Raw genomic sequence first — 15,872 nt, 5'->3', positions numbered from 1 at the left:
CCTGTGAAATTTTTCCATTTCTGAATTGTAAATCTGCTTCCCACAAATATTCTCTCATATATGCTGAAGTTCTGCAGGTCCCAAGGCTATACTTGCCATTGCCTCAGATATTTATGGAAGGTGTGCGAATACAAGAAAGACAAACAAATAGGGATAAAACACATTTCTTGTTACCCTACAGCAGTGGCCATGACTTACTGCTGTCATGGGTTGAATTTCAGTAAGTCCCCTGAGAAGAGGCTCCGTATCCTCTTCTGGGTCCCACCTGACTATAAAGCAGAGACTGATGTACTGTCTCATCAGCATTTTGGCTTATATTCAGTCTGGCTTTTTTTTTCTGGTTTATGTCCTCAATTATTTGTTCATGCTTTATAATTCTACAGATTTGCTTTAAGCAGCAATGTCAGTATTGTAAGTGTTCGTTATTACTGGAAAGTACTCAGATGGTGAAGCAAGACACCGACACCACATCCTTTCATGTATGTGGGTCCCTGTGGTGTCTAGAGAAGTTCCCTTGAAGAAACAGACTCAGACTGCTAATCTAATAAATGTCACTGCAGTCTGTGCTCAGATATCCCCAGCATTTCAGCTTTTCAAGTCTAACCAAACAAGGAATTCCTGAGCTGCAGACTGGAGACACGAAGTTCCCATTTCAAGCTGTTCCAAGCCAACGTTTTGGCCTGATTAGAGGTTTCAGTGCTAGGAATGCAGAGCTCATCCAAGAGGGGAGCCACAGCTATTCAGGGTACACAAGTGATAAGAGCCCTAACTGCAATCTCTGGGTTCACAAGGCAGCCACGATGCCAAGTGAACTGGTCCACCGAAGAGTGAGAACAGTAATGTGAAACCTCAGCAGCAGGAGGGCAACTTTCAGTGAAGATTTGGTAAGATGGGAAACTGCGACAGGAACCAGCAAAGCCCACGGCTGGTCCCAGCCTGCTGGGTTGATGGAGGAGCACGTGCTGTGACAGGCGGAGTTTTGGCTACGCGCAGGCTGTGCTTCCCAAGTCCCTCAGGTCGGACTGGCATCTATTTTGGCACTGTTTTTTCTCAGCAAACTGTTGGAGCTGACGAGAGCCAGGAGAGTGACAGATTGCCAGCGTGTTATGCTGCACATCTTGGAGTGTTAGACCACAAATCTGCTGAGAGATGAAGTGAAACCGATCATTGGGCCAAATCCCACTTCTGCAGTGTGTGAAAGTCCCAAGTCAGGGAGCCAAGTGTGAGCCGAGGCAGACAGGAGCAAATCCATTTGGATTTGTATTTTAGATCTGTATGAGCAAAAGGAGCCAGTCATGTACGGTTCTGGCCTGCTCACTCCACAGCTCCTGTCACATGGAACTAAGACAGAATTAGGCCCCGTGTTTTCACTTATATGGCGTTTATGATGCATCAGCCCTCAAACACTGAATTTCCCTTACAGAGGTACTCAGACTACCACCTACTCGTTTTAGCAAATTAGACTACAGGCTCTCGCGTACTCAGTGGAGGTTTTACAAAAGCCTTTTTAGGCTTTTTCTGGAAAGGATATTGCAAAGTTTCTTGCAGCTAAGAATCTGCCAAGAGAGATGCTGCTAACCCATTGCATGGGATTATGCCACGGCGAGCATATTGTCCAGATATGAGTCTCTGCTCTTTCCCAGCCAGCAGTTTCCACTACCATTACACTTGGATGCACAATGATGAAGTGGGACAAGAAGGGCCCAGCTCTGCCACACTGTGGCACTCTGAGTTTCAGCGTCATTTTCTGGTGTTTTTGCAAGGCAAAGGCAAGTGGGCTCGGTGAGTGCTCAACCATGTACAAGGCTCTTTGGAGTCTGGAGGATTGTTTGTCACCATTCAGGCTGCAGGCTCACCTCCCAGAGGCTTCAGTTTCCACTGTTATGCACAGTCATTGTTTAGGAAATATTTAAACCAATAACCCACAAGGCCTAGCAAAATTCAGGAAGTACATATGTATGTGAACCAAAACCAGAAATTCCTCCTAAGTCTCTGTGTTTTGAAAGAGCTGCATATCATGCAGCTACACTTTTGTGCCCACCAGATACACTCCTAGGATCTCATAAGCAATAATTCACAGCTCTGGCAGACATGGTCCTTTATTTCTGTTGCTGGTTTTCTCTGTGTGCCTAGCTTTGTGAGAGTGTTGTGAGTTCCCCCACTTTAGGGAAATATGTCCAGCTAAAAGGAAAGGAAATGGTATTTGTTTGTTGGGTTTTTTTACAGTGCCTTACTAAGCAATTTACATTGTGAACTACTTTTCACAGCAATTCTCAGTTAGCAAACAATCAAAGCACAAATCTAGACTTCGATTGCAAGCTGGATGTGATATGAATTTTGTAGTAAGCATGTAGTGGGAAGAGGCAGCTGATAAAAACCAAAAGTGTACTGCTCTGAAGTCTGACAGCCAAGTGCCCAATCCTGCACCCACTGAAATCTGTGACAGAACACAAGCTGAAGTTAAAAAGGACAAGGATAAAGACACTTAATAAATTGGGATTTGATTTGAACCTGCAAAGAGCTTAGGGTTGACCACTATATGTTGAAGTAATTCTTAAGGGTACTTATCATGTCTCAAATCAGCAGCATAATAAGACTGAGATAAATGGGCTGCCCCATTAACGATGCCTTGTCACATTTCCTGAGATAAAGCACAAATTTCTTCCTCCACAGGTAATGTTGTAGAATAGCGATATTCATGTAAAACATTCAGAGATACAGAGAGAGGAGTCTGACCCTGCCTGCAGAATTTTTGTGGGTACCACTGATCTTATTTCTTTCTTTTTTATTTAATCCTAGCAGCTCATGCTGTTTCCCATGTTGTTAGAAATAAGCAGATACTTTCCCAAGGTCTGTGCCATACACTCAGTTACTGAGTTGTACTGAGTGCTATACAAAGAACTGCTCAAATGCAGATGGGAGGGTACTGTGAGGCTGCCCCGAGTCTAGGGAGGGATCTGCTGCAATAGAGAGATACAATTCCTTTGCAGTGATTACAGCCAGAAACAGAAGGAAATGTTAAGCTTGTATTCTCCTATTGATGTTCTGAAATAACGAGAGTAATGTGTGTTGGGAAAGAACTAGACCTTCAGAATATCTGGATGTTATGCTGCATGCCAAATGATGTCTGGAAAAGGGCAAGTGTTCTCTTTATGTGCTAAAATACATATCTATCATCCAGTTATTGGGGGAAAGTGTGTTAAGAGAGGGAATAGGTATCCATGGCCCATTTGGGGTTTTTTCCTATCAATAGAAGACCATGTGAATGGAATCTGAAGTGAAGAAGGGGGGGCTGCCTGCACTGTGCAGCTGAACGTGGGAGAGCGCAGGATTGCCATGGAAACCCGCTACAGTAAACGGGGCTCTCCAGCTGCATGAGAGGATTTATAGTGCCAGGCTGGGACTAGGCAATTTAAATCAACAGTCTACAGGTAAAATGGCACATTTCCTTGCACATTGTCTCCATGCACTGTAAAATGAAAAAGGAAGGGTAGGAGGGTGGGGAGAATTACAGGAGTACAAAGTTATGAGGTGTCTTAAAGCCTGACCTAAAACCCGCAGAAGTTGATGCAAAGACTCTCGTAGCATTTCATGGAGGCTGGACCAGGCATGCAACGGGCAGGCGTATGTTCCCTGTGCACCAAAAGAGAGCAGTAGGCACAAGGGTGCACCGTACGTGTGCCCGACAAACTCGGAGAGGAGAAGCAGAGTCCATTCCCTGCTTGCACAACCCTCCAGATGGTAGACCCCACAGCTCAGGAATGCTGCCCAGTTTGTGCTTTTGGTTTGGAGCTGGGGAAGAGTCCATCTCGTAAAGGCCCCCAACACAGCTTGTTATACCTGTAAGTGAGACAAAGTATGCTATAAGCCACAAACAGTGCTTCTGTAACAAGGGATCAGTTGAGTGGGGAATGATTTACTGATTTCAGATTCTCCCATTTATTGACATTCAAGCACAGTGATATATAGAGTGGTGTGAGACAGCAACAACATTATTTTTGCAGTGCTGCCTTCATCACCATACATTACCAAGACCTGAATGACAGTGCCACACAATCTTCTCCTGGACCAGACACCACACACCTGCCTGATCCTGCTCCCAGCTAAGGGCAGTGGTTAAATCTAACTCACATGGAAACACCACAGGGCCAGTGTGGTCATTAGCTCCTGCAGAACTGCATGCTTTTAAGTAACTTGCCTTGTTGTCCTATCTAGTAACAACGCTCAAAATCTCCTGACTTGCCATGTATCCTGGGCTTAGTGTGACTGAATTTAATTATGCAGTTTAGTACACACCGGGGTATATTTGTGACATTAAATATAAGAAGTAAAATTCCTTTTGAGCTGGAGAATGCAGAGACCTGCAGCAAAGACTCAAAGCTCTGTACACTCTGTAAGCATGTTTTACTGTGCTCCACAGCTTTTTCTTCAAATGTTACTTTGTTCTGCTTCAACCTTTCAACAAAGCATCAAAAAGCTACCAAGAATGGCAAGATTTCAGCCTCTTTCTTCAGGAAGAGTTAAATGTTCAAAATCCAAATAGTCCAATCAAAATCTGGGAATCGGGTCCTCCTGTCCTACCTCTGCTGCTGCCTGTTTCTTTGCCATTGAGTCCTGCCCACACAGCAGATGCTGCCAGGCAGAGTTCCACTTCCCTTTTGCATGTTTTAAAAATCCTTTAAAAATCCCTCCTGCCACCTTGCAGGTCTTTATCTCCACTCAGCGATTTGCAGGCCATTAATCTCAGACCTGCAGCATTTGCAAATGACATAGTGAGAAGCTTACCTAATTACCTAGGTAGAAACTCTTGGGCAGGCTAGTACATAGTGGTGTGTACAGATGCAGCATGACAGCTCATCTGTGATGCACAACATCTGTCTTGCATCAGAGCCGAGCTGCTCAGCCCTGGTTGGGACCCTAGCACGGGTCACTACAAGAGGTTATGAGAGCAGAAGAGCTTTATACATTCCACTTGCTAAGAACAGCCCCTGGGGCCATTGACCCTCTGCTCATAAATTCACCCGATTTCTCCTTGATTATATATGTTTTACCACTAAGTGCCAATCCAAAATATTGTCAGTGGAGAAGCAGCAGGGTAAGCTACCACAACAGACTGTCTTTTGTATTGTTATGCTCTGTCAAGTCAGGTTGCTCTCAGATTTGCCAGAGTTTCATTGCTGCTATCCCCTGGGATGCTAGACAGCACAGTCATTTAACCCAAGACCATTTATGACTGTGACCAGAATTTGTTTGTCTGGGCTTTTTTTTTTTTTCTGTCTCTTCGGATAATATTGTAAACCAGCAAAAATATTGCCTTATTATTGACATAATTAATCTATATGGAGCTAAGTGCAAAGGAAAATAGATACTAGCTGCATACCCATCTCCAATGGAAAATAAACATAGCATATGTTTGAAGGCTAAATTCTCTGCTGATGTGAAGTGGTGCAGCCCTGTGCCAGTAAACAGAGCTATCCCAGCTTATGTAAGTAGAGAAGCTGACACTGAGGAATTTCTGTTTGCTTGCAGCAAAGTTGGTGGACGTGTTACTTCACTGAGAGAAAGAACAGATCCCGGACACCTGGAAATGATGGTTATTTAGGGGCTGAGCCACTGTGAGCAAGGAGTGCCACCACTACGCAAGAGTTTGGTAGGAAAAAGTGGACATTGTGCTGTCTGGTAGAAAGGTATTAAATTTGTAAAGACCTAGATACGTGCTGTCCTGTGCGTAGCCCAGACTGGAAAGGTTCCCAGATGCCCCTTTTGTGTTTCTATGACAACATCATTTAGCTGCTCTCTAGTGAAAGTCAAAAGCAGCAGCCTGGAGGTAGACACATGGTTCTGAGGAGCAAAGCCACTACCTTCGCCCCCTTTGCTTTTCCAAGGAAAAGCGAGGGGATGGGACTGTAAATGTAGACTAACACTGTGCTTTGCCACTCCCAAACCTTTCACTCAGAATCAGGACTCTGATCTTTTCCAAGAGGCCAACGGAGCCTTCAGGCTGCAATCAACAAAGGACACAAATATTTGATCTCAATAGACAACTTGAGCAAACGTTAATATTAATTTCATCCCTTAGGCAATACAGGCTGTTAATCACATAGTGTGATCAATACTGCAGTACATGTTACACTAAAAACACCACTATCATGTCAACCATAATGTTGAGATTTGCCAACCCAGGAAAAATATCAAATATCAGTAGATAAAACTGATCAATAGGTAAAACAAGAAGAGTGGTTTTACAGATAACAGAGCAGATTGTCTAATTAGAGTTCTGACATAATGCAGAGTAAACACTCTCACTTGGTGAATGCTGCATCAGGCCCAGAACTTGTGCTTGAACTGCAGCATATTTAAACACCATTCTTCTAGGTATCAGCTAATGCAGGGTGGGCTCTGTTCCTAAGCAGTTAGCTGTTCCACTGTTTAATTACTTACATTTAAACATCATGTCTTATTTCCAGTCTGAATTTGCCTAGCTGCAAGTTGTGGATGTGCCACTTTCTACTAGACTAGAAAGCTTTCTATTCCCAGAAATTTTCTTGTCTATAAAGTTAACTGTCACCTAAGATTAAGTCATACCTTAAAATTCGCTTAAGCAAGCTAAATCAATTGACCTGCTAATTTTGCATCACTCCTGTAGCTGATATTTACGGTCTTTGCTACAGTGTTGCTTTGTGGTCTTGCACTTGGTTTGTTAGCTCCCAGCACCTGGTAGCCTTTTCACAGCCCCTTCATTTCAACATGTACATTTTCATCTTGTTTTTGTCATCAGAACTGTAAATGCAGTGCCCCAAAGCGTTCCACCCTACCAAACAAACCAATCCCACCTCTCCAATTAATTGTTGCTGTTCTTCTAAATTTCATTTTTTAACACAAACTTTACCAGCAATGTCTTTATACTTCTTGTCTAGATTATTCATAAAAATGTTGGATAACACTGTACCAAGAGTAAATCCTTTTGGACACATTAGAAATTCCTCCGTCAGATAATTACTTTTAGATGCATGTTACCAAATTTTCCATCCATTTAATATAAGCTACATTGATTTTGTTGAGTACTATTTTTAATAGAATGTCATGCAAGATTAAGTCAACTGCTTTGCGGAAGTCTAAGTCTATTATGTCAGCAGAATTACCTTTATTAACTGAATTTATAATCTCCTCACAAGAAAGATTGCTTCTTTGATAAGCAGTTTTCTGGAGCAATGGATTGATATTCCACGGCCCTTTTGACTGTGTCTTGTATTAGCATGGCAACAGTATTGGACTAATGAGGCTAAAGTTACTTGGGTCATTCCAGCTACTTTTCTAAAATATTTCGTTTCACTATTAGTCTCTTTTCAGACCTTTGAAACTTTTCTTGTATTCTGTTATTTGCTCAAAACCCAGCATTAATGGTGCAGAGAGTGTGCTGTTTGCCAGTTATCAGTCCCAAAATGAGACTTATTAATTTCAGAAAATTCTGCTGAATGTTGCTATAATATTGTCTTAATATTCTATTAGACTGATAAGAACAGACTTATCTTCAAGTGGAAGAAATGTAGAAAAAAAATTGTATATCCTGCGATAAACGCTTAGCAGAGTTGAGCTGTAAATGGTGATATTTTTGCATTGCCTTTCATTGCTGATTAAGAAATTGATGGGTTTAGCCCTAAGCCTGTGTGGTTAGGCTGCAGCTTTGGTTACAACCAGAATGTGCTTCCTGTCACAAAGAGCTGGTTTGGGGACTGCGAGGGGCAATGCAGACTGGTGCTACTGCCGGAGCCTCTGCGACCTTGCAGTGTGGTCGGTGACACAGAGTCACTTTGCCAGCTCCTTCTGCTCCTTCTTTCTCTGATTCTCAGAGTAGTTGGTCAGTTAAATAGAAATAAACCCCGTCAGTTACATGGTGAGTGTTTGGAAAGCACTTGCAGAAGCTTGGCTAAACAATGCAATTAAAGTGTAAATATTAGCAATCTGTTTTAAAAACAAACCCAAACACACTTGCTTGTAATTAACATCATTACCAACAGTTACAATTTAAAAAGGAAATAAAGCCCCCTTCAAAGGTGAAAGTGTGTAATTTTCCCCTGGCTTTCAAGTATAACAAAAGATTACTTCTTATTTCAGTTAATGCTAACAGGAGGTTTTCCCAGACTTCCAGCAGGAGAAATTGGGGTTTTGTCTGTTGACTACTGGAAATTGAAGCTGGTTAAACAAACCCATTGCCATCATTGTAAATACGAGCTGATCGTGACTAGGAGCTCTGGGGTATTTGCCTGAGCAATAAAGCTTTGATAAAGTGCCTCCAAGAAAAGCTCCCTGTTACTGCCATTCAAGTCTTCCAAGCCCGTAAAAAAGCCAGCATATTTCTGATGAACCACAAGCGAGACTCCCATCACCCTCTTGGGGTTTTGGCTGAAGTCCTAAGAAGATCTCTTGAAGTAGGCACCTTGCAGGCTGTTAAATTCTCCTGCAGGAACAGCGAGAGCACGTGCCCCCAAGCAGTGAGAAGCGATGGGAATTTACCAAGAGATGAAAAGGAGGCAGAAATCCATGTGTTGCTCAAGCACGTCCAGCTTGCTGCAAACATCACTGAGGTGCCTGGGGGCACGTGTGAGAGACAATTAATAATGCCAAGGCCGTTCACATCCCCCCCAGCTGGTTATTTAACATCATCCATCTTGGATATTGCTGTCAGCTCCGGCTTTCCCTCTAGGCACATTAGTCAGATAGGGAATTCATGGCTATGGCAAAGCCAAGCTGAAAGGCGGACCATACCAGCAGCCGGTTTTGATTCCAGGAAAGGAGGAAGAGGAGTGTGTCTGCAGAGCCCCTGAGCACCCGGCACTGGGGTCGGAGCAGCACTGGGGCTGCGGTGCCAGGGCAAGCTGGACCAGTCTCCCCTTAGCAAGCTGCATCCAGGCAGAGCAATGCCAGGGCAGAGGAGGAGGTTGGCATGAGGGAGAATGCTGTTACAACATGCATCAGTTGCCCGTGCTCAAAACTTGCGGAGTTCAAAAGCCTTCCCAGGCACTCTGTACAAACAGTCATTCTGCTCTGAGGTAGAGAGTAAGATTTCAGCTGAGGAGGTGCTGGCTTTTTGGATAAAAGGCATACATGGCATTAGCACAAAGAAGTCAGGACAGTCCCCTCTGGCCCTGCCTAAAAACCCCCCATCTACCAAGCAGGCCAGTGCCAGGCCATGGGGCTTCATTTCATCAACCATGCTATGAGGTTGAGGGCAAGGGAATTTTAAGGGTCCCTTGCTACTTATTTAATGAAGTATTTTCAGTCAAGCTTGAAAGTTAAAGGAAGCGGATGACTTCTGCCTCTTTGTTTGTCTCTTCCAAGGCCGAGAGGGGTATTAATGAAAAGGAAATTCAGGGACATCAGAGACACAGGATATATAAATATGCACAAAGTTAGAAAGGCCAAATCTTCAACTGCTGTGTGCGCCCAAACATAAAGGAATGGAACTTGTGAAAACTGTTAAGGTCTTGATGTGTGTTTTCATGCTGTACCAGAAGAAGAGAGGGGTGGGCATGAGGGCCTTATCCTGGGGCAGGGAAAGAAAGCTAACAGCACTATTGCTGTATTACTACCCAGGTTCTGGGAAGGGGTTTGCATCCAGCTTTACTGCCCAACGGGCATCTTGCCCACCGCACCACTGGCTAGCCTGGGCAGCGTAGCTCTGGGTGTGAATGTAAGCCCCAGAGAGGGCTGCTTTGCCTTGCAGTTGTGGCTGTTTCAGGCGTGCATGCACACAACTAAATTATTCAGAGAAGCTTGTTACTCAGAGCTTTTCCCAGGTTTCTGTGCTCCAAGAGGTTTTAAAAGAGACAACCACAGTCAGCAAAGCAACTCTTCACTCTCAGATGATCCTCCTTATTTCAGGTATGAACAATATTCCTGGCTGTGAGTCGCTATTACAGGTTATCTGGAAATTGTAATAACCTTTTGTGCTTCTACTCTGGAGAGGAAATAATGGTTCCTCACTGAGTCCCACCCTCTGAACAGAGGAGTTTTGTTGCCTTAGGACCAGATTCAGTGGAAAGAAGGATTGCAAAAGCCCTTGAAAACTGTAATTCCTTCCCAGGTCCTGAAAAAAAAGCTTGTGCAGCACAGCAGTTTTATTTAGACCTGTTAAATCTTCCAGATGCATGCAGGGTTCTGTTCCCCAAAGAAAGGTATTGAACCTTGTTCTTAATATGTTGTTTTAAATAACAGGAATGGCTAAGCACTCCTGCTGAAACCCATCCCTGTCCCCTCATGAGTTTCCTGCATGGCTCTGGGCTGTTCTGAGAAGACTGTTGTTGCAACTCATATAATTATGTTTTATGAAAATCCCAAAGCCAAAGCAAATGTTTCTGGTTCAGACAGGCTGTGTGTGGCCCCACTTTGCACACCAGCCTCTGCACCCTCTGGGGGCATTTCTGTTATCCCCTTTTTCTTCAACAAGGCTAACTCCTCTCTTACCCATCTTCACACTGGCTTCAGGCTTATTCAAACTACTTTGCTTGCAGCTCAGTAATACATTTAAGATCATCAGACATTAATTCTTATTCCTTCCCCAGGAGGGATAGGTAGAAGTTATTTTGTTATCTCCGCTTTACAAACTAGCACAGGGCAGCACCAACAGTGACATTTCACAGGAAAGCAGTCCTGGCCAAGGCTATGCTGCCCATCATCCCTCCTTTCCAGTCCTGTGTTCTTTGGCTGGTGCCTGCATCTGTGCAGACACTTGCCCAACAAACTGGGGAAGAAATGGATCTAGCTGAAAATACCCACTGTGTATGCGGAGCATTTGCTGGGTTACTTTTTACTTGGATTAGTTCTCTGATTCAGTTCAGTGTGTGGCCACAAGAATACTTGTGCTGGACCAGTGCTCAGGAACCATGGGGATGGGCTAGGAGAAACAGAGGAAGCTTTACTGGCTTAGCTGTTTACTGATGTAAACAAACTTTGAAAGGTTAAGTGACCTTCCTGGTGACACAGCCTTGCTTAGTGAACAAGAAGACCAGAGGTGATGTAGATATAAATCTGTGTTTGGAACAAGAAAACTCGCTTGTTCATTATGTCAAGGTCTTTTGACATCCATGGATTTTTTTACTCTATATTAAAAGTTTAAATATAAACAACAGCACAACACATGCATATTAGAGTTTGCCTGGAAATAAAGACCACGTGCACCAGCCTGATTTATCCTGTCTCTACAGGTTTTTGTCTCTTCAGTTTTCGCCTTTACAATAGAACTGCTTTTGACAGCCATTGTTGCTTGTTTGCTTATTCACCTCTACTCACTATAAACTACTATTGTTTGTTTTAAAGGAATTCTGCTAATTATAAATTTGCATCTATCCCCCCTCTCTACACTTCCTGCAACTTGAGCTAGTATTTAGAAGTCTGCACACAAAAGGAAGTCACATCCACTGGTGTATTTTGATATTAAAAAGGTGCAAACTTCCTCAACAATATGTTTATCTCCATTTAAATTCACAGCTATAAAACCGTCTGATACAAGCCAAGACAAAGTTTCCCGAGTTTCATGGTGTGATTCTTTTTAGCCTGATTTAAACCAGTACTATTCTGTCTGCCGACTAAGATCATCAAGCTGCCTAAAATGTGAAGGAAGGGGGTATGGAAATTATTAGCACCCCCACACTGTTGTGGTTTTTCTACTTTGTCTGACTGATAGCAGATGATTTATAGCCTCTCTATCCTTCTCCAGTCTGATAGTGGCCAACTTTCAGCCTTGCTAATAGTTTCATGATCTTTTTGCAAGTGCTGCTGCTGAAAGCCTGCTTTCCTGTGGATTTTTCTCTTGTCATGGGACTGAGTATGAACTCTAAAGCAGGCCCTGTGCTCTGCTACCTGCCTACTAACATCTTCAGTCACATAACAACATTGGAGTTATCATTACCCCCTTCTCTTGGCTGGGACAGTAATAGGTCTTTTCATCTTAGTATTTTCAAGAACATCATATGTTCAAAACCCTTATCTTTCTGCCAAACTTGCTGAAAGAGAGTTAGGAGTTAAATAACTGTCAGTGGGGAAGAGGCAGAAATTGGATGCACCTGCCCATAGACAAGGATCACCTGTGCCTTCTTTCACACAAAAAAGAGCACGAGAAAAAATACTCAGTTCTACATCCACAGAAACCGAGACTATAGCCTGCTTTTCCTTGCAGGCTACCTTTAAAGGAATTTAGAAAATAGCAAACTTTTTCTTGTATGCTGGACAATAGCAAGGTGCTTTCAGAACATGCCAGTTCGAAAAAAAAAGACAGTGCAAGGTGATGGTCTTTAATTACAGCTGTTGCCAGTAAGACTTGACAATTACAGTGCCAGCTCAGTAGTGATTTCAGCTGGGGTCTGTCAGCTTTGGGAATCTGAATTGCAGTGCTCTTTTTGCACATAAACCCCAGCAGAGGACACCAGCAACCCGTTTCATGAGCTGCAGGAAAGCTTCTAGGCTAATTAAGAGAGATCTTTGTGTTTTGGAGGGAGTGCCTGACTCCTTAGTGTGTCTGGATGATGAAGATATCGAGGCAGTGGAGGGATGTTCCTATGTCCTAGCAATCCTTAAACGAGTGGCAAAATTTGCTTGTTGACTACTGTATCACAGTTTTGTATTGCAGTCTCGCTGTCTTTCAGCTTTCTGTGCCTTGTTGCTTTTATGGTTGTCTCTTCCAAGCAGTGGGAAATGTGACAATAGTTAGAGCTCTTTCATATTGTGTTGTGGTAGCTTTGGATATCAATTTTTAAAAGAAATATTAAAAACTGCTCAAGAAGTTTTAAGGATCCTGCAATCCTATTGCTTGGCGTTGTGATTTTGCCTGTGTTTGTAAGCGAAGGTGTAGAGACATTCAGTAACTAGAAGGAACAAGATGATGTGCCTTAAGATTACAGAAACAAAAAGCTGTTGGAGGCGCAGAGGTATGTAATGTCTGACTAACTAAAATGAACCCTGCATTGGCTTTGATGGATTCTAGCCTGGCTATTTTGTATCCTACTCTCTCTTTCATGATCCATTCCTCCTTTTTGCTGCTCTTTGCAGTGGCCCTTTTCATGTTTAAAGATTACTACTCTGCTTCCTCTTGATCTTATCTGAACAAATCAATTTCTTTTACCTTTTTCTCATAGGTCACACTTCTCACATTCATCTGGAGTCTTTCTAATTGCTCCATGTCCTTCCCAACATATGACACAATGTGGACACAAGATGAATTAGTGGCATTTTTAAAGTATTGGGGTTTATTCCTCTCTGTACTCTTGTAATTTGCCTGTTTCATTGCAGCTGAGCAATGGATCTGAGTTGTGGCTTAGGTCCAAGTACTTGCAGGGAGCTTCTTGGCATGAATATGTAGGGTTAACCAAACCCAACCCACAGCAAAGTAATTGAATTATTTCATCTAATGAATTCAAATCTATTTTGACCTGTTTGCCACTTCTACAAGAAGAAAAAGAAGCTGAGTTTGTCAGATGATAAATTATCCATTGCAAATTCATGAATTTTAAAGCCAAAGGGGACCATTATGCTCATCTTAGTCTGACCTCCTGCATAACCCAGGCCGTGGAATCTGACCCAGCGATTCCTGTGTCATTAACGTGTGGGTGACCCGTTTGCCCAGAGCTCTGTGGAATACCATATATCTGGCCGGAGCCCAAACTGGAAGCTGGCCTCCACCCTCCTTTCTTTTGCTCCCCTTTCCAGCATTGTTTTTCCAAAGGGCAATTACTCCATCTGCCCACATTCATTAAGTGCTGACCCAGTGCTGTGGGCCTAGAGCAGCAAAGCACCCTCTGTCTCTTGCGGTTGAGGAAGGGCTGTAGCCAGTGGCAAGAGCAGCTGGTTTTCATCTTTTGCACTAGTATTCTTGATTGGAAGAGAGTTTGGGGAGGCATGGACAAACACACCCCCTGGAAATACCAAAATCTCTTAGGGCTGAGCAGTTCCTTGTTTCCATGTGCTTGTGAGCAGCTGCTTGTGCCAGGATGTTTGCTGCTGTCAGTGAAACCACAAACCCGGGTAAAAACTGGCTGGGGTGAGGTACAGTGTCCCAGCCTGGCCCGTGGGTTTGCCTGCAGCCCCTCCAGTGGGGCTTCTGTAGCTGGTTGCTTGGGGGTGCAGAGGGGTTCTTTTTTGGGGGGGGGTGGTATGGCATGTACCCAGGACACAGTTGCACCTCCCTGGACAAGGAGGCAGCTCTCGGCAGCATGGTTTCAGCTTTCTCTGCCGTGGTTTGTCTACAGAATTGTGACTATTCCTAAGCTAAGACACAGATACAGGTTTGTTTATGGGTTTTTGTTTTGAATTTAAGTGCCCAATCAATTAGCTCTTGGGAAAGAGGCTTTTGTGGTTTGCTAGTGGGGTGTTATTGATGATGTTTTTTCCTGAGCAGGATTTCTGCTTGCTCTTGAGAGAGGCTTTTGTGCAGGTTCTCCAGGGTGAAACAGTCCAGTAAGTAGGGCATGGCTCTGGATTCCCTCTGACCACTGGGTTCTTGTGTCTGCAGAGCAAGCTGCTAGAATCTGCTGAAAGCCACAGTTTATACCTGCACTTCTTTGGGGTATCTGTGACAATAATGATGTTTAATTTGGTGTTGCTGGCTAAGTGACATTAATTTACAGTCAGGCCTCTGCTGAGTGACCAGCTCACTAACTTTTACAGGAGCATCTCAAGCATTGAAAAACAGAGGGAGCTGGGTGCAGCATGTGAAGATGACCTGCATCCAGCTTAAGACATTTGGTTGACAGTAAATAGTAAAGGCCCCAAGGTTCAACAGGACACAGTTAACCCAGAAAGCAGGTTGCTGTGGGCTGGGAGGGAAACATCCCTTTTCCTGGTGGATTCCTCACCACCAAAGATAGCAGCCAGACTTTGCTTGGTGGTTAAGTCTGCTCGTGCTGGCTTACTGGGAGGGCATGGGCCTCTGTGGCATGGCCACCCCTTCTGACTGAGGTGAGGTGGACACGGCTGTGCCAGGTCCTGCTCTCTGCCCCTCATCCTAACTGCCTCCAGGTGCAGGCATTTACTTTTGAGGATAAAAGAGCTCAGGCTGAGGAAAACCAGGGACTTCTCATCACGGAATTAAGTGGCTATATACGGAGCGGGTCAGAAATCAGCAACGCTGTGCCACCCTCCTTCTGCACTAGCGTGCGGGTATGGAGTCTGTCCATATGGAACTGCTGTAGCTTTGTCCTTCCCTGCTGCTGTAGCTCTGAGGGTAAGTGCTGAGGTGCTACGAGGTGTTGTTAAATATGGGGGTGCGAGGAGAGGTGCCCCCCAGCCCACCCTACTGCCAAGGGCTGCCGCGACGCCCCTGCGCGGTGTCTCGGCTGGAGAGGGGGGCCAGGGCGGCCCCGGGCAGGGGGTTCCCCCGGGCAGCAGGTTCCCCTTTGCCCGGGTCTGTCTCAGCCCCGTTCTCCCCGTCCCACCCCGGGGCGGGCGGCAGCGCCGAGCACGGCGGAGCCGGGCGGAGGAGGAGGAAGGGCCGCTGCCCGCCGCGGGGCTGACATCAGCCGGAGGAGGGGCCTTTTGCCCGTGAGTTTTCTCGGTTCGGTGCATCACTTCCCGCCGCTGCCATACTCCGGGGCCGGGGCTGCGGCCGCGCCTGCCTCCGCCTCCACGGCGGGCGGTTCGGTTCGCTGGGAGCCCGGCGCTCCATGGCGTGTCTGCCCGGAGGGGACAGCCCGGGCTCCGCCGCCCGCCGGCTCTATTCGAGGTGAGAGGAGCCCCGGGGGGGGGGGAGAACCCGGCCCCGGGGGGGGAACCCGGCCCCGGAGCTGCACCCGTGGGCAGAGCCCCCCGCCGGGGAGGGAGGGCGGCCGGGGGTTTTGCGGGAAGGGAGCGCTCATCCGTGGGAAGTGAGAAGCTGTTGCACG

At 45.1% G+C, this 15,872-nt stretch overlaps 1 protein-coding gene across 3 annotated transcripts in view; it reads left to right on the top strand.

The window, feature by feature from the left end:
* Nucleotides 1-15,558: 15,558 nt before the first annotated feature.
* The window catches only part of GPSM1 (G protein signaling modulator 1), an 82,255-nt gene continuing 81,941 nt past the window's right edge, over nucleotides 15,559-15,872 (top strand). Inside the window, exon 1 of one of the 3 annotated variants that reach the window (XM_069771110.1) lies at nucleotides 15,559-15,712. In XM_069771110.1, the coding sequence (XP_069627211.1) occupies nucleotides 15,654-15,712 (59 nt within the window). In that variant the 5' untranslated portion in view covers nucleotides 15,559-15,653. The remainder of the gene's footprint in view (nucleotides 15,713-15,872) is intronic. The other 2 variants (XM_069771107.1, XM_069771108.1) reach the window with 2 other exon arrangements.

The sequence above is a fragment of the Haliaeetus albicilla genome, chromosome 26, assembly GCF_947461875.1.
Source record: "Haliaeetus albicilla chromosome 26, bHalAlb1.1, whole genome shotgun sequence".
NCBI classification, from domain to species: Eukaryota; Metazoa; Chordata; class Aves; order Accipitriformes; family Accipitridae; genus Haliaeetus; species Haliaeetus albicilla.
The sequence above is the reverse complement of the archived record's forward strand: the minus strand, read 5'-3'. Positions and strand labels throughout refer to the sequence as shown.